Source organism: Desmodus rotundus, chromosome 3 (assembly GCF_022682495.2).
Source record: "Desmodus rotundus isolate HL8 chromosome 3, HLdesRot8A.1, whole genome shotgun sequence".
Lineage (NCBI taxonomy): Eukaryota > Metazoa > Chordata > Mammalia > Chiroptera > Phyllostomidae > Desmodus > Desmodus rotundus.
Genome location: NC_071389.1, coordinates 19,941,278 through 19,961,735, shown reverse-complemented (window position 1 = coordinate 19,961,735; position 20,458 = coordinate 19,941,278). Strand labels below are relative to the sequence as shown.

The window sequence follows — 20,458 nt, the reverse complement described above, 5'->3', positions numbered from 1 at the left end:
AAATGCCATATATCTGTGAGGGTTTATGTGAGTCAAACTGACAACATATGTTGGGAAGCAAAATCTCAAATGCTCCCACAAATGCTGTGCACCTGAAATCAATTCTCTATAGATTTGGACACTATGTTCTCAGAATCTTCCTCATCTTCGTTTCTGTCCCAGTGTCTAGAACAATGCCTGCCTCAACAGAGACAACAGAAGCATTTGTTGTAGTGTCTGTCTCCCAAACACCTCTGCGGGCTCATCTGTGTCCTGTGGTCAAAAAGGGCTCGGGGAACACAGGCAGACCAGTGACTGTCTCCTGTCCTTCCAGGCCCTGAACTATGCCCCATAGGAACCTGGCGGCCCTCCAAGCAGCTCTTTCCACTCTGGCACTTGGCCTTGCTCACAAACCCTCCAGTCTAGAGGCGTCAATCCTCCCTGATGCAGGCCCTGCAGACCTTTCCAGCTCCACCCCACCCCTACCGCTCTCCTCATCCTTCCTGCTCTAGGAACCACCCTCGGCTCGCTTACCCTCCCCAAATACACCAGGATCTTCCGAATCTGTGCTATTGCCCATGCTCTTTTCTCTGAAGTGCCTTTCCCTTGTTGTCCACCTAGGAAGTGGCTGACACAACTTATTCTATCCCCTCTTCCAAGAAGTCCAGAGAACATTAAACGTTCTTTCCCATGCTACTGTGTACCTCGTGACTACGATATCCACCGCAGTGCAGTATGGCTTGTTTGTGTGTTGGCATCCTCACCACCTACCACACCTGGGACAGAGCACGGTGGCAGTGACTCCTTGCTGAACAGGACATCACATTCTGCTAGTAGTGTCATCACCTCTTTTGGCCCGGCTGTGTCCTAGCTGTGTTACCTTGGGCATGTCACTGAGCCTGTTCCCATCTAATGACTAGGAGAGACAGTCCCCACATCCTAGGCCTGTCATAAAAGTTGGACTAAGTCAAGGCCTGTGATACATCCACATAATGCAACATCTGGTAAACAGCGAGCATTCAGCTAGCAGCAGTTTTCACTGTGACCGTGACTTCTGGTGCCTCATCTCCTCTCCACTGGAGAAGGCAGAGCCCGCACGCCCCAGAAGACACACTTGAGGCTTCTGGCCCAGAATCCCAAACCTCTGTACTCTGCCTGACAGGCAGGGAGTGAAAGAAAGAGGACACGGGCTCATTAGGAGTATAAAAATAGGACTTTTTTCCTCATAATCATATCAATTATCAAAGAAAGAAACAGTATGTAACAAAAATACAAAGCTCTGGTGGACTTTTTGTGTGTGTGTCAGTTTTTGTCCCCCCCCCCCACCCATCCCTCTCCCAAAGTCCCTTCCCAGGTATCCCCTGGCTGAAGCCTGGGTCACCGTGGGGCTCAGGAGAACCGGTGGTCCAGGTCCCTCTGGGGGCTGGATGAATAGGAGTAGGCCTTGCCCAGTACTAGGCGGTCCCGCAGCAGCTTGAAGAAGGCATAGTAGTTGCTGAAGAGGATGAGCGCCAGCGAGATGGTCTGGTGCCACTTTTCAGAAGACATTAAGGAGCACAGCTGGTAGACAATGACAGCGCCCTCCAGCAGCAGAAGGATGTTGAGGATCCGCAGGGGTTTGCTGAAAAAGAACTGGCCAGAAAATAGTAGGCATGGACTGGAAAGTACGCTCCAGAAACCTGACTCTTCGATGTGCTTGGCGGGCCAGTGAAGGGGATGAGCTCCTGGGGCCCCATGCAGACTGGGGTGGGGAGGAAGACTTCGGAGCGTTGGGCACAGACTTTGCCGCCTCTCTGCCTTTGCTTGCGGTTTCCTTCTGTCAGGAATACTCCTCCTCTCGTAAGTTGTTTAAGACCCTGTTCAACGTCTACCTCCCCCGGGGAACCTTTTCTTGCTTGCTCTCTCAAACTTCTCCAGTCTAAAATCAACACCTTTTTCTCTGTGATCCTCCTGGGTACTCTAAGAAAGACCTGAACAAATCAGAATCTCAAGACATAGGCATGGAAACTTATTAGAGGCTCTACAGCCTGCACTACCCACTACTCCATGTGTAGCCCCTCGCCAGCTAGGCCAGAAGCTTCCAGGGGATATGGCGATACCTCGCTGCTAGCTGGTGTTTAGTAGACACTCAAGAGAAAGGTTCTGATCAGTTCAAAAGAGTGATCAGTGTCCAGGGATGTAGATTCTGCAGGAGCCGAGCTACCTCAAGAGCTGCTTATAGGATGGGGGAAGTAGCAGGAAACGGGAGTCTAAGACACCAGCATGCCAGGCTCAGCTCTGCAACTGACAGGCTCTGGGACCTTAGGCAAGACCCTTTCCTGTCTGGGCTTTAGGTTTCTCTACTGAGAAAGAAGAGATCACCCAGATCAATGATTCCTCAAACTGTGTTTCTTAGAGCACCAGGTTCCGAGGAGGTTATTTTAGGGACCATAGCAGTGGTGAGTGGGAAGAACAAGGAAGTCCAAGCCTTCCAAATAGAGCAGTGCCATGAGGTCCCATATACTGGACGTTACTCTAGGCCTGTATCGGGCGAAGGATTTTTTTTTCTAATTTTCTCAAACTTTATTCTTTTTTTGATTTAATCTTTATTTGTATTTTTTCCCATGGGCAAAGGATTTGACCGCAAAATAAATAAATACAATGGAGACCACTAGCCTAGATGATTTTGAGCAGACTTTTTCCCATAGCGGACATCACTGCTGTCTGTTCCCGAGTTTCCCAGGAAAGCACCCCTGAACAAGGTGAACATGTTAAGCTGACTTGGGCATCTGAAAATGGGGAGAGTCCAGGCATTTCTCCCCTACACAAGGTTCCAGTAACGGCTCATGGAAGGGCGCAGGGCGAGTGCTCACCACGGTGCCTGGCACACAACAGGAATGATGACCGTTATTTCACCACTACGAACCCCTCCTTTACTGTATCATCTTTCCCGCCTCCACCCAGTGTTTCCAATGACCTGTCGTTATGAAGCGGTTGTTGGTGTGGCTGTCCTTGGTCTGCATGTGTGCACTGTCTTCCTTTGGATTTGGGAAATACTAAAAATAGCTTTCTCGTAGGACATCACCTTCCTGCCCCTCTGATCCTCCTGCCCTCGAGATCAGGCCCCACCCCTCCTTCCCAGGGGAGGAGACTCACGTGGAACCGGAAGTGGGAGACATCAGAGGGAATGGCCACATTGTAGTGACCCACTGCTTTGTAGACGTTCTTGCTGTGCTTCACCAGCACGCCCTGTGGCCACATGCACTCTTCAGTCCACCTGGAGGCACAGCCCAACAGTGCCCTTTACTCCCAGCTCACCCGCAAAAGCAGGTGCCAGAAGACTGGGCATGAGAACAGACTACCAGGGCATGATTCCCATTTCTACTAGACACAGTGACTTTCCTCTTCTGGGTATCAGCTCCCTCCTTTATAAAATGGGGTAAGAATCAGTAGAAATTCACTGTACTGGAAGTCACGGGGTCTAGGGCTGACATTAGTAATGTCTAAGGGACTGTCAGGAAAATCCTTTTCCCTTGCTAGGGGCATTTTCTTCATCTGGTCTCACCTGTAGCCTCCAATTGGTCCATCACACAGCTGCCTAAAAAGTCTTAGTAAAATACCTAACTGAGTCTATTTTCTGCTCAAAACCCCCGGAAGGTCCTTGCGGTCACATCCCCAGTTTGGCATGGTCTTCCGTGGCTCCCAACATATAGCTCATGTTCAAGCCATTCAAAACTTTCTAGGTCCTCCAGGATACCTTACTGCTCATGTCTCTGCACAACTTGCTCCCTCCAGTTGGGCTGCCTTATCCTTTTGGCAAGCTCTTTGTCATCTTTTATACCTCAGGACCCTGCAGAAAGCCTTCCTCTGACTCCTCACAGAGTTCACGAGCCTCCACCTCCCCCTGAATCACATTAGTGACTTCCCTGTATCCATCACTAGGCTGGGAGCCCTTGGGGACAGGGATGGTGTCCAATTCATCTCTGTGTTCTCGAAACACGCCACAAGGCCTGGCACACAGAGGCCCCAGTGAGTGTGTGAACGAAGTGGTGGAGCCAGTGAGCTTTCTTTCAGCGTTCTGCAAGACCTGTTCAGGAGCTCTGAGGGTGCCGGGCTAGAGGACTGAGAACCACTGTCTGCAAGCAGCTCAATCTCAAGCTCCTGCCTTGTTGATTCATTCATTCAAAAAACAGTTACGCTGCTATACACAATAACACGAGTGAACCTTGCAGATAATAGGCTGAGTTAAAGAAGCCGGACCCAAGATTTCATTTATACGAAGTGACAGAACAGACAACGAACTATGGTAAAACCAAGTGGGAAGGGCCACGAGGAAACTGAGGGGCTGGAAGATGTTCTGTATCTTGATGGGGGTGGTTACACGGGTGTATATACCTTTATCACAACTCAATTATACACTTTAAGATTTATACATTTCATTGTACACAAATTTTACCTTTAAAAAAAAGACTACACACAAAAAAATGTAACAAATTTGCTGTGGACCTAGTTTATAAGCCAGGAGCTCTGCCAGGGGTGAGGACACGGCTGAGTGCTTGAAGGTAAGGAGCCTAATCTCCAGGAGCTTTCGTCCTGGAACGTCACGCAAGTCACTAAGCAAACAGAGTAGAAAGGTTAGTGCGATGATCCTGGCAGTATGGGACTGCAGGCGCATGGGGGAGGGGCACTTGGGTGGTCAGCAAAGTATTCCTGGAGGAAGTCAAGTGCTAATAAAGAATGAATAGGAATTAATCAGAAAAAGAAAGTTGGAGAGGGCATGGCAGGCAAAACATGCATCACGTGCAGAAGCCTAGATACAAAAATGCATACAGAATTTAGGGATCTGGAGAGGTCTGGCTTAGCTAGAGCAGAGTATGACTTGGGCATGGTAACAGGTAAGGCAGAAAAGGCTGGCAGGACCCAGGTCATCAGCTGGGGAGCCATGTGAAAGATCCTGGACCTTATGTGCAGACCATGTTGAGCTATGGACAGGTTTACCCTCATATTTATCTGTATTCTATCTTTCTATTCCTCCCTCCCTTCAAAGCCCAAAGCTAAGCTGAGCCCCCTTTTGGCCCATTTGGCAGTGCCCATCCCCTTTCCTGGACAACCTGGACAGAGGCTGAGAAGGACCCTGACTGGCACAGAGTAGGCTTGGCCTGTGTGCCCTCCCCTTGCATCTCTGCTTCCAGGTGGGCCTACCTCTCAAACCTGTCGCAGTGGCTGGCCTCTTTTCTGCCAGGCCTTGTGCTGGGCTGAAGACTCAGATGTGATACAGAAGTGGCCCCAGCCTTGAGAAGCTTCCAGTCTAATGGGGCAATACAGGCAGGAAAATTGGTATTATCTGGGTGAAGAGCACTGTGGTGAAGAATGCTCTGCACGGTGAAGAATGAGCAAGGCTGCAAGAAGGACAGCCTAGCACCTCAGGAATCCCAAGCAGGGTAACTGGTGCCTCTGCTCTGGGTGCAGTACCATCTTGCAGCTGGGCCTCTTTCATGCCACTCAACCTAACTATTTGCGTGCATAGCTGGCACCCTACCAGACTGTGAACTCAAGAGTCTCGTCTCAGTTATTTCCTCCCTCTGTCTTTTCTTTCCTGGTTCACCCTGTTACCAGACTGATGTTTCTTAGATACCCTTGGAACCGGTCCCTCCACTACTCAAAACCTTCCATAGCTCGCCTCGGCCTGCAGCTCAAAGCCAAACTTCTTTGTCTGATACACAGCACCAGGGATGGTGTGGATTAGGTGGAAGTAAATGTCTGCTGAAAAAGCAGATGAGCTAATGATTGAGTGGATGAGTCAGCAGTTGATGGTGGGGGTGAAGCAATAAATAGATGCATGAGCAAATCAATCAATGAGTGAATGAGTAACAGTAAATGAGAAGGTCAATGAGCCTGTGAATTTACGGCTTGCCCCTCCCTTCCCTCTCTTCCCACCTCTAGTACACTACAAGTTACCTTAGGACAGGGAGCATGTGAGCCTCGGGCCCTGCCATACCCCACTATGGCCAAAAGGTGCGCCATACAAGATATGCTCCTAACTGTTCGCTGACCGAAGGAAAGAGTTGCGGAACAAGGAGGTGAGTGACTCCAGACACTGACCAGGAGTGTTGGGGTTGGGCAGAGAAGGGGAGGGCAACTCACGGGTGCTGCAGCACGTTGGAGCACAGCGCTGGGTCCACCTTCTGCCAGCAGCCCAGGTGGGCAGCGGCCTTGTGGAGTAGGTCGCAGTAGCTGGCAGGAAGCAGGTGCTGCATGAGGATCACTGAGGTGCTGATGGACACCAGAAGGAAGAGCTCACAGGACCAGCGCTTGTCATAGTAATGTGTGTTCTGGAGGCAGGAAGAGGTGGGTAAGGCCTGGGACGCCCATAATGGCCTCACTCCATCCCCCTTCCGTGATCCTGTCTGCCTCAAAGATCGGGACACAATGCTGGAGAGAACTCAGGGTGACCTGAAACCAAGGATATAACACCTAACAAAAAAGGCTTCATCGTGGGCATCACCGCTCTGAGCCAGGGCACAGGCTCCAGGGGACAAGCATGGACGCTGGAGTCCGACAGACATGAGTTCAAATCTCGGTTCTGCTAGCTATCGGTACCTGCTACTGTGTAACTGTGGGCAGGCCATTTCACTGCTCCACGGTCTAGTCTCCTCCTCTGTTAAATGAGGATCGGAGTAACCACCACCTCTGAGAGGACCCTGCAGGGTCTGATACTCATGAAAGCTCTAGTGTACTGTGGGTGCTCAACAGACTTCAAGTCCTCTCAACCTCAAATTACTCACTGTAGTGCATCCCTGTAGAAACGCTTCCGGCCTACAGTCAGCTGGGCAGATACCTTCCCAGAAGGCCGCACGAGCCAGAGAGCGAGCACAGGCCCTTGCAGTCACTCACGCGTGGGTGAGTCCTGGTTTTCTACTTAAGGACACTGTGGCATGCCTGTGCCAAAACAGCCCAACTGAAATACAAGTCACTGCTCTTTGTTATCAACTATTATGAATAACAACGCCACGTCCTCCTTATTGGCTGGGGACGCTGTGCAGGTCACTTCACTTCCTTTCAATGAGCTTTGTTCTCCCCACTCTAAAATAGAGGCAGCAGGTCATTCTAGCCCTTGAGAGGACACATAGAATCTCATCAAAAACAACTCAGTTATTTACGCAGGCAGGTCTCCTGGGGGGCAGGCCCCATCCCACCTCAAGCTGAGCTACGCACCTTCACAAACCAGACAGGCACAAAGGCCACATAATAGGCACTCAGCATGGAGCTGACCAGCACCTCCTTCATGCGCCAGTTGAAGTCCATCTTGAGGAACTCCACCTCGCTGCGGATGAGGCTGGGTGACAGGCAGCAGGCGTGGGTGGGCATGGCGTCTGGGCCGTACAGCTGCCGCGTGTGCTGCTTCCATGTCTCCCTCAGAGTCAGCAGGTAGTCCCGGCTCCGTGCCAGGCCGCTGACAGCCTCCCGGGGACCCATGGAAGCTATGTGGCTGAAGAGATTTGTCTTGCGGATGTCACAGTTCAGCTGCAGGAACGGAATGTACATCCCAAACCTGCTGGGGAAGACAACAGTGAGGGCAGGCCTGCCCAAAGGCCAGGATCCCAACCCTCAGCCACTGAGCAAATCCTCTTTCCTTCCATGGGCCTTAGCTCTCCTGGCTGTTCAGAGGGGAGCATTTACCCATCCTTCTACCCATCCACCCTCCCATCCAACAGTCAGCCATTCAACACACGTGTCAGCACTGCGTGTGTGCCGAGTGTCAGGGGCAGAGCGGGAAGCAGGAGACGAGCTCCTGCCCTCACAGTCCACTGCTGACCAACAGCAACCCTAACAGCCCACAGTAACTGCGTACAACCTAAGTCCCAGACACTGCACTAAGCCCTTTGTGTGAATTCTCTTTTTCTTCCTCCTAAGAACACTGGGCATTAGGTACTGTTATTTTGTGCCCTTTTCAGACAGAGAAGTTGTAGCTCAGAGAGGTGAAGTGGATTCCCAAAGGTTACACAGTTAGTAAGGAAGAAATAGAGCAGGGATTCAAACCCAGAACGGTCTGATGCCAAAGATCAGGACAGATGCTCAACAAATACTGTGAGTAATGAATTAAGTTAAAATGTACAAGGTGCTGTGAAAGAGATGTATAAGTTGTTAGGAGTACATATGTTAGAGGCAGCTCTTCGTGTGCAGAGGGCCGTTCACGAACAGTATCTGTGTGCCTGTTGTATGCCACACACTGAACTGGACCCTTGAACAGTACAAATCCCTTCCTCTGAGCAATACGCTCGGGTTAGGGCTGGTGCTAATTAGTCAAGGGGTGTTTTGAGTGTCTGGCTGGTATTGTTTGACAAGAAGACTGGATGAACCCATAGCCCAGAAGGGTAGATAATGATAAAAGGTGAGCAAGTGCTGAGCACAGCACAAGGAACAGTAGGTGCTCTTTACAAGCATTCCTTTATTTAGCCTGGGGCCTCTCCATTTCCCCACATCCTTAGACGCAGACCCGAAGGATCCCTGGGCTGCCCCCTAGAAGTTAGGGTCAATGAGAATGCTACATTTTCTTATCAACAGTAATTCCCTTTTCCTGTTTCTCAGGTTCCAAGAAGGGAAATACGAGTATCCTTGGGCAATCTGCCTCTTTGGGTTTTTCCTTTTTGTTCTATAAAATGGGGAGGCTATCATTCTCCCTGGGGTAAGGCCAAGTAAGATAACTGAGAGAATGTGGTGGAGAGAATAACCTTAGGGGTCACATAGGCCAGGATTAAAATCCTGGCTCTGCCATTTACTAATTGCTGTGATTTGGGCAAGTTACTTAACCTCTATGAGCCTCAGTTTCCTTAACTTGCTTTAAATTACACAGCTTGTATTAATTTCTATGCTCAGCCAGGCATTATGCTAGTGTTTTCATAAATACTCTCTTAATCTTTGCAACCCCCAGCACAGTGCTTGGCTCAGAGTGTATCAATACAATTTCTTTTTAAAATTTGTATTTATATATTTTTAGAGAGAGGAGAAGGGAGGGAGAGAGAGAGGGAGAAACATCAATAAGCGAGAGATGCATCAATTGCTGCCTCTCCAATGCCCCAAATTGCAGACCTGGCCCGCAAACCAGGCATGGGCTCTGACTGGGAATCGAACCAGCGACCTTTTGGTTCACAGGCTGGTGCTCAATTCACTGAGCCACACCAGCCACGGCTCAGTACAATTTTGTTTAGAAAAGAAATAGGCCAGTGATTCTAAGGGACAGGAAAGAAGACTGAAATGAGATTACCAAAACATTCTTCAGGATACCCTGTGGGGACGAGAGGGTGGGGCACCTACAGGAATACAGAAGGGATTCGGAGTCAACTGAAGGGCAAGGACTTAAAATCTCCCTGGCTCTGCCGCTGAGAACTGCAGATTCAATTAAATTATGTGGTAACAGCAAGAGACTGCTCTGACAGGTCATGCGTTAGAAGCAGCTTCACATGCAAGATGGGGGATTCCCTCCCATTCTCTCCACCCAAGACTGACAGTAGGAATTAAATCTGTATCAGCAAAAAGAATGGGGCGGGTTTATGGGTGCACAAGTGATTCTGACAAATTGAGAGAGCAGACAGAAACATGTTGACAGATGAGGAGGGAAGCCATCATCTAGAGCACTGCTCCTAACAGAACTACGAGAGTCACACGTGTAATTTCAAATTTTCTAACAGCCACATTAAAAAACAGATACAATTAATTTTAGAATATTCTACTTTACTTAACTCACTATATGTAAAATATTATCATTGCGACATGTAATCATTGTTTATGAATAATATGGTGTACTTACTTACTTTTTGGTTTTGTACTGAGTCTTTAGAATCCGGTGTGTACTTTACACTTACAGCGCATCTCAATTCACATTAGCCTATTTCAAATGTTCAATAGCAAGGCGGCTAGAAACTACTAAGCTGGATGGCACAGGTCTAGAATATGCCGTGAGAGGGCTGTACTGGAGTAGGAGCTTATCTGCCTAGAGTGACCCAAGAGAGACTGGCTCGAAGTGGGCACGTTGACAGATGGCAGAGGGAGAAGCAGGGCTGAACAAATGGGATTAAACAAAGATCTGTATTTATATACAAGAATTGATTCCTTTCTTCTCTTACACACCTCACACAATGCACCCAGAAAGATTTTTCTCTAAAGAAATTGAACAAAGTGTCCGAGAATTGAGGTCTCCAATCTGGGCATCCTAGAGTAACACTCAGTCCCCTTTTTCTGCCCCATGGGGGCCCACAGCCTGAAAACTAACACCTTACTCAATTACCCTAAAGCAAAGTTTGCTGGTCAGTGTGCCCTGCCCACGCGCTCGGAGCCCCCAGTCAAATCCCCTATTCCTGTGTACAACCGCAGAGGGAGAGAAAACGCACTCTAAGCTACTAGGTCCTTCATTCTTGAATATAAATAGACAACCAAAGAAACCAACTATATTGAGAAAACTAGCAGCGTGAAACAGAAAAACTAAGTCAGGTGGAAAGACAAAATTGAGGGAACTTAAGAGATTTTAAAAGCAAGAACAGAATGCTATGAAAAAAGAATAATCAGAAAATAAGAAAGAGGCCTTAGAGATAAAAAATATGATTGCTGAAAAAAATCTCAAAAAAAAATCTGGAAGATAAAGTGGAGGAAATCTCCCTAAGGCAAAGTAAAAAGAGAGAGACAGAGAGAGAAAGAAAGACTGAAGGGAGCGAGAGGGAGAAAGATGAGAAAATATGAGAGAAAATATAAGAGGAACAGATGACCAATCTATGAGGTCTATCAAAGAAATGACAGAAGAAAATTTCCTTGAGATGAATACCTAAATTTCTCTTTTTTAAAAAAAAAATTATTTATTTTTAGAGAGAGGGAAAGGGAGAGACAAAGAGAGGGAGTGAAACATCATTGTTTGAGAGAAACATTGATTGGTTGCCTCTCGCACACCCGCAACCGGGGACCTGCCCTGAAACCCAGGTATGTGCCCTGACTGGGAATTGAACCTTTGACTTCTAGGTTTGCAGGCCAGCACTCAATCCACTGTACCGCACCAGCCAGGGAGAATACCTAAATCTCTTGGTTAACAAAGTCCTAGAGTACTGATAAGATGAATGAGAAAAGCTCCACACCAGACAAATCCTTGTGAAATTTCAAATAATCGAAAGATAAATAGAATATCCCAAAAGACTTCAGAAAGAAAAAACAAGTCATCTACAAAGTAATTGGAATCAAACTGGCATCAGTCTTTGGAAAGTAGGGATGCCAGAGACAATGGACCAGTATCTTCAAAATTCTGAGAATATAAATTTGAATTTAGAAATCTACATTTAGCTGAATCATCAACCAAGCGTGAGGGCAGAATAAAGACATTTTTATACATGCGAGGACTCAGAATGTATATGACTCCCACATACCCGCTGTTAAGAAAATTACCTGGTAATGCACTCCAGCAAAATAAAGGAGAAAACGAAGAAAGAGGAAGACATGGGATCCAGGAAACAGTGGATCCAACCCAGGAGGGTAGTGAGGGGAAGTCCCAGGCTGAGGGCTCTACAGCAGGCCTAGAGAGCAACCGCTCCAGATTGGAGCAGGAGGATGGAGGGATGGCTTTGTGGTGGCGGGGTGGGGCGGGGAATGAACTCCAGGCAACAGGTAGCATGATTGAGAGGCTGGATAAACTTGAGGATATGTTGAAGGCCCATCATTCTTTTGTCAACAAGAAAAAAAAAGGCAATTAGAAACTTCAAGATAATTAAAAAGCTGTACAAGAAAGTTACAATCTAAATATGAAGCAAACTAAAATATGACACAATTTTAAGCAACTGATGGTATGTAAGAAAAGAGAAACCATTCGACCTTGGCACTGGAGCATTCTTTTTTAAAGAGGCCCAGGATTACGACTCAGTAACTACAGAGAAGGAACGTCACCTATGCATACTACTTGGCCCTACACTGAATGGTATTTGCATATTCATAGCATCAAGGCAACATTTGTTTTTAATTTTTAGAATTAACCTTAGACAAAGAATGAAGGACTTAACTGCGCTTATGTATAAGAGTGTGAATATCAAGCTTGACAATATAAAAGAAAGAGTATTGTTGCCAGGAAGTGAGAGGAAGAAGAGGGGAGTAAAAGCGGATGGGCAGGGTTCCTAATATCCCCTTTACATAAAAGCAATGAAGATACTGGCTATTGTTGATAGAATAAAAAATACAGGCATATACACACTACTGTAAAAAGATAACCAACAGGAAGCTACAAGTAGTAAGTTATCAAATACTGCAAACAGCAGGGATGGAAGAGTGAGAGAAATCTTTCCTCTGTCACTGCACGTGCACTTGTGTGTGTGTACGTGTAAGCGTGCGTGGGCATGCTTGGATACGCAAAGGACATTTATTTCCAGAATATGTAAGCAACCAGAAACACTGGCGGCTACCTCTGGGGAGGAAAACTGGGTGGCTGGGAAACAGGAGTCATGGGGAGACTTTTTCATTCATATTTTTGTACCTGTAGAATTTTAACTCCGTAAAGCTATCATCCCAACTATAAAATGAATACATTTTTGGTTCGTTGTCTGGCACTCAACCCACTGAGCCACAGCAGCCAGGGTTCAAAACATGTTAAAAGGAATAAATAAAAGTATAAGGACACTAGAATTATGGAGGTAACCCAAAACACACTTAACACCAGGAACAATGACAGAGATGGCTTCTGAGAAGCAGGACTAAAACTCTAGTGGGTTGGGCTGGAGGCTAGTTTTAATTTAAACTTTAGCCTACTGGATTTGATTATTTATTTAAATATATATTTTTAGATTTTATTATTTTTTAGAGAGAGGGGAAGGGAAGGAGAAACAGAAGGAGAGAAATATCAATGTGTGAGAGAAAGTTGCCTCTTGCACACTCTCAATGGAGGACCTGGCCTGCAACCCAGGCACGTGCCCTGACTGGGCATCAAACAGGTGACCTTTGGTTTGCAGGCGGGTGCTCAATACACTGAGCCATACCAGCTAGGGCTGGTTTTGATTTTTAAATAGGTACATGTATTATGTTCATAAAAATCTAAAAATTAAAAAATAAAGCAAAATATGAACACTGGATGATGTCTGTATCCAAGGAGAATGGACTTATCAGAGAGTAACCAGAAAGGGTCAAATAAAGAGGACTACTGACAATTTTAATCAGTACAACCACACTGGAGGGCCATTTGCTAATATCTATCACACATGTATATGGAGCCCTGGCAAGTGCGGCTCAGTGGATTGAGCACCAGCCTGCAAACTGGTTTGATTCCTGGCCAGGGCACATGCCTGGGTTGTGGGCCAGGTACCCAGAGGGGGCATGCAAGAGGCAAAAGACTGGTGTACATTTTGTACATCGATAATTTCTTTCCTTCTCTTTCTCCCTCCCTTCCCCTCTCTCTAAAAATAAATAAATAAAATCTTTTTAAAAAAGGTAAATGGACATAACTTTTGGTGCAGAAATTCTACTTTTGGGAATCTGCGATACAGAGACATTGGACAAATGTATAAAGGTGTATGCAGAAAAATGTTCCCTGCCCTCGCTGTTTTAAATAGGGAGAAGCTAGAACTCAAAAATCTACCAATAGAAGACACAACAAACTGTGAAAAATCTATACAATGGAATAGTACGGGGCCATTAAAAAAAAGTGAGGCAGACCGTCAACTACTGCCATGGAAACATAGCCAAGTTATCTGATTATGAAAAAAATGTAATAAATTGCACCACATCACGCACCGTATACAGTATTTTTCAGACTATAAGACACACTTTCCCCCCAAATTTGAGAGGAAAATGAGGGTGCGTCTTATAGTCCGAACGTAGCTTACCTGGCTGGGGGGGTCGGGGGAGGGGGCCTGGTGGTGGAGCGGGTTTTTTTCCCCCTATTTTCCTCCTCTAAAACCTATGTGAGTCTTATGGTCTGGTGTGTCTTATAGTCCCCAAAACATGGTGATCCCATTTTTCTTTTTAAAGAAGTATATGTGTGTGTTCTTGCACAAGAAAATACATGGAGGGGCCCTGGGCAGCGAGCGCAGCTCGGTTAGAGCACCACCCCAGCTCGGTTAGAGCACCACCCCATACACCAGAGCGCTGCAGGTGTGGTCTCTGGTCAGGGCACGTGCCTGGGTTGTGGGTTTTGTTCGCTGGTCAGGGCTCGTACAAGAGGCAACAACTGACATTTCTCTCCCTTTCTCCCTCCCCCTCCCTCTCTTTAAAATCAATAAGCATGTCCTCTGGTGAGGATTAAAGAAAAAAATAGTCCATTAGAAAAGAAAACATGGAAGGGTATGCTGCAAGCTGTGGTTTTCTGGGGGGCTGAGGTTATGCGGACTTTTATTTTCTATGTTAAAAGTACCTCTGAAGTTCAATGTTTTTATATGACATGTGTCATTCTTCTAATGAAAAATGAAATGTAACAGAAGCAACAGTGGTGGTGTTCCTCCCGCAACAGTGCCCTTTCGGCCAAGCCGGGTAGAGAGGGAGGAGTGTCCAGCACTGAAGTTCCCAGGGAACAGGGCTGGTCCAGCCTGGGGAAGCTCATAAACCAGAAAGTTCAGTGGCTGGGAAGTAACCGTTGATGCCCGGGCAGCCAGGAGGCTGCCTCAGGAACAGCCACAGTGGACATCTTGCCAAAGCCCTCCCCAGTTCCACGTCAGAAAGGGACAGTTCTGGGCTCCTCTCAGACACGACCTCTCCATCCTCAACAACCTGAGTTCCAGCAAGATAGAAGGAGTGAGTGACCAAAACAGACACAAAAACAGACACAGACAGATGCACGTCTGTGTGCTTCATGCAGAGACACCCACAGAAAACATGCATGCACACAGACCTGTGGGAGGCACCGAGAGCTTACATAAACACTGGCATGCACAGAGAAACAGGGAGAGAACCAGAGAGACGGGAGGGATGAGAGACGGAGATGAAGCGCGTGCAGGCTCCCTCAGGGACCTTCCTTTGGGACATATATTCAGATCTGCGCCCCATTCTGATCTCCCTGTTGGTGGCACCTTGGGTAAGTTATGCCATCTGAGTCTCTGCTCTTGCAAAAGGCGGTTGATCACTCTGATCTCAGGGGGATACTGTCAGACAACGTGAGGGGTATTGTTGTCGCCCTGCCTGTGAGTCTTCTATGCGTGGGGGCCTGGTGACCCAGCTACACGCAGGACAGAGCCAGGTACTAGGCAGTGAGGGGTGAAGGGAGGGGTACTCACGGATAGCAGAGGAACAGGAGGTTCAGGAAGGAGTAGGTCCTGAAGAGGTGGATGAGGGAGCGGCACAGACTCCAGCCTGTTGCCGTGAGAACGGTGAAGCGAGTGAGGAACAGCAGGATGGAACGAAAGAGGGAGACCTTCCCCCTCTGAGAAGCCTGGGTCAGGGCGAGACAGGACGGGATGGAGCCTCGGATGAAGGCCACAGAGGCTCCCAGCATGGCCTGTGACCCCACCCAGGGAAACACGGGGCAGCAGGTGAGGCAGAACCCGGCAAGGTGAGCCCTGACACCCAGTGAGCTCCAACATCTGAAGGGATGAGAAGTGTTCTTCAACCAAATCTGAAGGGAGCCCCAGGGAAATGCCTCAGGGTTGAAGGGCTCCACGTGTCCCCTTGGTACCCCCAGGGGAATAGGAGTCCCAAAGTTCCCAGCCTCTAGGACCCAATCACCTCCTTCACGATGGACCCAATGAAGCGGCGGCCCAGAACGATGGTGGTCACCATCAGCAAGTTGAAGTCGATCAGGTGGAAATTCTGTGGGGGGCAGAGGCTGGGGGTCACGTGGGCCCCCTGCCCATGTACAAACTATTGTCATACCCACCTCCCCCTGCCCAGTCCTTTCCATAGGGACTGTCCCCACTCTCTGACCTTCACAGGCCTCCAGCTGAGTCAGGACAGGAAATTACCTAGAGGAGTAGAACAGGACCCAGAGGAGGGAAGTGGGAACGTCCCTGGAGATAAGAGAGTGGTGTGTGAGCCCTCATGCTCAGATCACCCATGCCCCTGCCCCTGAACCTCTCTTTCTGCATGGAGATCTTTCCACTCCTTGAACACTCATGTGTGCCTGTGGCTCATCTCCCCCACAGGACTTAAAAAGGTACTCCTTTAGGCAAAATATCAGATTCATCTCTACTACTCTTACAGTGCCTGGTGTGCCTAGCACACCAGGATTGAGTATTCAGGAGTCACTAGTTTCCTGTTCCCCACATGAGGCCAAGTGTACAGGGTGCTAAGTAAGCTGTGCTAAACTGAAACCACACATCACTCAGTCACACACACACAGCTGGTCCTAGCTGGGCACCTACCAGGGAGGTGTGGGAGGGCGGGTGGGAGGGTGGGTACCACCACACTGTCTTGTAGATGTTGATGTAGTGAACGAAGAGGGCTACGAGCTGGCAGAAGAAGAGCTGCAACTCAAACAGAATGCTGGCTTGGACTGGCAGCTCGGGGATCTTGCAGTGTTGTAGGGGCACAACCGTCTGGGTGGCCAGTGGGGGGCTGGAGAGACCCGGCCCAGAACTGCTCCTGGGGGTAGAAAGGGAAAACATCAGGAGCTGATCTGAGAGCCCTACAAAGAAGGGCTCTGGGGCACAGGATTATAGGATAGGATCAGAAAAGCAGCTCATGGCAAGAATGGAGTCCCTAACTGACTGTCACGCAAAGGAGTCGACAGAGCCTTTTTCTATCCCTGATCTTGTTCAGGCTTCCCAACATTCCCCATGAAGGGAAAAATTGTTAGGTCTGTTTTACAGATGAGGAAAAGGAGGCCCAAAGAGGGGAGACACCCAACCAAGGCACCAGCAAATTAGCAGCAAAACTGCAACTAGAATCCAGGCCTTTGGGATTCACTATGGCCAGCTGAAACTGTCCAAATGACCACCCTCTGGGTTTTCTCCGCTGCTCACTGCCTTCTGAGCCCCCATCTGGAATCTGAGGTATCGCATCCTAGAGCCCAGTCAGGGACAGCTTAGTCCACACTGCCCCTCTGAGCCCACAGTGAGAGGCAAGAGACAGGAAGGTGATTTACCTGGTACGGGAACGGACACTAGTGACTGATGTGCTGGAACTGTGGCCCCCACCAGAGCCCCCAGAGGATCCTGGCTCACAGAGTGGATTTCGACAGTAGGATGTCCTGTTGGGACCCCTTCGTCCTCCTGTGGGGCTCAACATAAGGTAGATGCTCAAGCAAGAGGGCATATATCAAGGGTAGCACCAGTGATCCTGCCACATTACCTGGTGTCTCACTTTACTGTTTAATCGCAGAGACCTATGATCTCTTCCCTGCCTACCTCTTTAACCTCATATACTATTTTCTGTCTCACCTTCATGCTTCAGCTACGCTAGCCTTTCTCTCCCTAAGTAAACCAAGCTTGTGGCTACCTCTTGTACTTGCTGTATCCTCTGTCTGGAGAGCCCCTCCCTGATTGCCATTGTTGAAGTATCTGCTTCCATTATTCTCCCCTCCACCATGACAATTCACTCTTAGAATTTATTTTATTTACTTGTTAACATAGTTATTGTCTGTCTTACTCACTAGTATGGAAGGTCACTGAGGTCACTACACTTACGTCTTCTTCTGTCGTATTGCCCTACCCCTACCACAGTGCCCAGCATTAAATAAAAGCCCAATAAGAATATGTTGATGAGTGAATAAAACCAGCAGGGTAGGTTTTCCAGAGTAGGAAACTGAGTTTATACTATGTCTGGATCCTGTACTCTTAGGTCTGGTGTACACGCCCCATTCAGATACTACACAGTTTCTATAGGCTTACAATTCTGGGCACTCTTGAAGCTTTTTCTCGAGGACTGGAGATCCAGTTCAAGGGGCATCCTGGTGTCTTATGGTCAGGACTCAGGGCCCGAGCACAGAGTCAGGGATGTGGGCTTTGGGAGAATTGTGTGGTTGGGGACCCCAAACTTGGACCTATAATCTGTTTCTCTAGCTTTAGCAGTCTAGCCCAAGCTCTCAGGCGCCATCCTGCTCATAAGCCCTACTCCAGTTCTAGTTGAGGTTATAGCCTCCTCGTTCATACCCCTTCAGGGCAATACAGCAACCTACACAACACACACCCTTTGCCCTAGTTCCTCAGTTTGGAAGCTTTTCCTACAAGTTTCCACAAAGCACTTGTCCACAAACTCTGCCCCCAACCAGCCCCCAGCCCAGATCTATTCACACACTATTATAGTTGGCTTAGAAAATCCCACACAAGCATCCTCAGCCCAAAAGCTCTGCCCACATTTACTCTCCCCTCTTTAGAAGCTCTGCACCCACACAAGCACTCTCAGCCCAGAAGTCCCGCCTACATACAATTGTCAGTCCAGAAAATCCGCCCACAAGCCAATAAAAGCTCTGTCTGTCCAGAAGCCCCGCTCCAGAATGGGGTCCCTTAATCTAGAAGGTCCCCTTTCCACCCCACCACTGCCAGTTTAAAGCCCCGACAGCTCAGAAACATCGCCCCCTCCCCAGCTCCAAGGCCCCGCCCCCAAGCCTAGCCCCGTCTTCACCAAAGCCCAATCCCCCACAAGCCCCCTCATTTTAGCAGTTCCGCCCATCACTTAAGTGTCCCGCCCCCACAAAAAACGACAGGAGGGGGCGGGGTCCCTCTGCGCCAGCGTCCCCTCCCTCTCCCCTCCCCGGGGTCCCGTCCGCGTGTGGGAGCAATTAGCAGTTCAGCCATCCCAATCCCCGCGCCCGCCCGCCCCCCGGGCCTGGACCAGCTCTGCTCACCCATCTCCTCCCCCCGGCGCTCTCCGCTTCGCCGCCGCAGCTTCTGCGGGCAATATGTCGGAGGCGACGGCGGCCGGGAGAGGACCAACCGCCCCAACCCAGTCCCTGTGTATCTGCCGCGCGCTCCCGTACTGCCGCTAAATTTGCATACAAGGCGGGCTAGAACACGGGGGCGCGCTCCTTAAAGGGGCCGTTTGGACAAAGGCGGGGCCCGCGCGGTCTTTGTCTCAGTCCCCCACGCCCTTCCTGCAGCTGCTGCTGAAGAAACCCAAGAGGCAAGGAATCCCATGTCCTGCTCTTCCGTGCGTCCCTTCTCCCAGCACCTCCTCGGGCCCGAAGGAGAGGGCTGGAAGACGCCTCTCATCTCAGTTCCTACCTGAGATGGACTGTATCCTTGAGTGGCCCACAGGCTCCTCTAACTCAACACCTTCCGAATTGGGCTGTCACCTTTCTCTTCGGCTTTATTGCACTTTGGTCCACCCCAGTCAAAACCTGGGAGTTATTTTCCCATTTCCCTCGGCCCCCTTCTCATCTTTTACCTAGTGTTACCGACTCTAAGATCTAAATATTTCTCACATCTGACCCTACTCTGCCACCACCTGTTCAAATCCTAACTCTGCCAGTTCCCAGCCTTGAAATACTGTTTCTTGCCCTTTACAGTGAGGCTGGTAATATTCACCTTATGTCTTGGGGAGGATTAAATGAGATCATGCATGTAGAACAGAGTCTGCTTTATACATGTTAGCCATCATTATGATGATGATGTATGGCAAGCATTAACACAGATCAAGTGTTCAATAAATGAGGTACTATTACTAATTGTTATGATTTCTTCCCTCATTAGACTTATAAGCGGTGTCAATCACCTTAAATTAGTAAATTCTGTAGTATGTTAGAAGGGAATGGTTGCTGTGGAGGAAATTGGAAAGGAGGTTGGGTAGCAGGTCGCCGTTATATACAGAGAAATCAGTAGGCTTCACTAAGGTGACTTTCGAGCAAACACTTGAGGAAAACAAGTGAGTCAGTCATGCAGATATTTGGAGAAAGGGGACCTTCCAGGCAGAGGAAATCAGTGGGAAGGCCCTCAGGCACCAGCTTGCATGCCAGGTGCATTGAAGAAACACCAGGAAGCCCTGCCTGGTGTGGTTCAGTGGACTGAGCGCGACCTGTGAACTTAAAGGCCATGGGATCGATTCCTGGTCAGGGCACATGCTTGGGTTGCTGACCAGGTCCCCCATTGGTGGCGTACAAGAGGCAACCACACATCGATGTTTCTCTCCTTCCCTTCTCTTTTCTCTTATTAAAAAAAATAAAATAAAATCTTAAAAAAATTAAAAACCAAGTAATTAATTTTAAAAATAAATAAAATCAGCCCTGGCTGGAGTGGTTCAGGGGATTGAGTGCTGGCCTGAGAACCAAAGGATTGCTGGTTGGATTCCCCATCAGGGCACATGCCTGAGTTGCCGGCCAGGTCCCCAGTAGGGGGTGTGTGAGAGGCAACCACACATTGATGTTTCTCTCCCTCTCTTTCTCCTTTCCTTCCCCTCTCACTAAAAATAAATAAATAACATCTTTTTAAAATCTTAAAAGTAAAAAAATATAATTTAGTTAAACAAAGAACTCCCCAATCTAGCATACCTTCATGTGTTTTTTTTAAAAAAAGAAACAGCAAGAAGGCCAGTGAGCTTGGATAGAATAGACAAGAGAGTAGGATATGACAAAGGATGAACCACATAGGATTGTGTGGCTTTCTTCTGAGTAAGATGGGGA

The 20,458-nt window shown here is 48.4% G+C and overlaps 1 protein-coding gene across 4 annotated transcripts; it reads right to left on the bottom strand.

The window, feature by feature from the left end:
• Nucleotides 1-1,173: 1,173 nt before the first annotated feature.
• TMEM39B (transmembrane protein 39B) lies at nt 1,174-18,802 on the bottom strand. Of its 4 annotated transcripts, XM_024554503.4 has the most exons (9): nt 18,689-18,758; nt 16,988-17,114; nt 16,266-16,485; nt 15,631-15,714; nt 15,183-15,337; nt 7,174-7,510; nt 6,103-6,290; nt 3,115-3,235; nt 1,174-1,611 (listed from the first exon to the last, which is right to left on the bottom strand). In XM_024554503.4, exons 1-9 carry the CDS (start codon nt 18,690-18,692, stop codon nt 1,369-1,371), a joined length of 1,479 nt encoding a protein of 492 aa, XP_024410271.2. In that variant the 5' UTR covers nt 18,693-18,758; the 3' UTR covers nt 1,174-1,368. The 4 variants fall into 4 exon arrangements, with proteins under 4 accessions (XP_024410271.2, XP_024410269.1, XP_071076971.1 ...); XM_024554501.4 differs by lacking the exons at nt 16,988-17,114; nt 18,689-18,758 and adding an exon at nt 15,829-15,911 and having other exon boundaries at nt 16,266-16,323; XM_071220870.1 differs by lacking the exons at nt 15,183-15,337; nt 15,631-15,714 and having other exon boundaries at nt 18,689-18,802.
• Between the last annotated feature and the right edge of the window lie 1,656 nt (nt 18,803-20,458).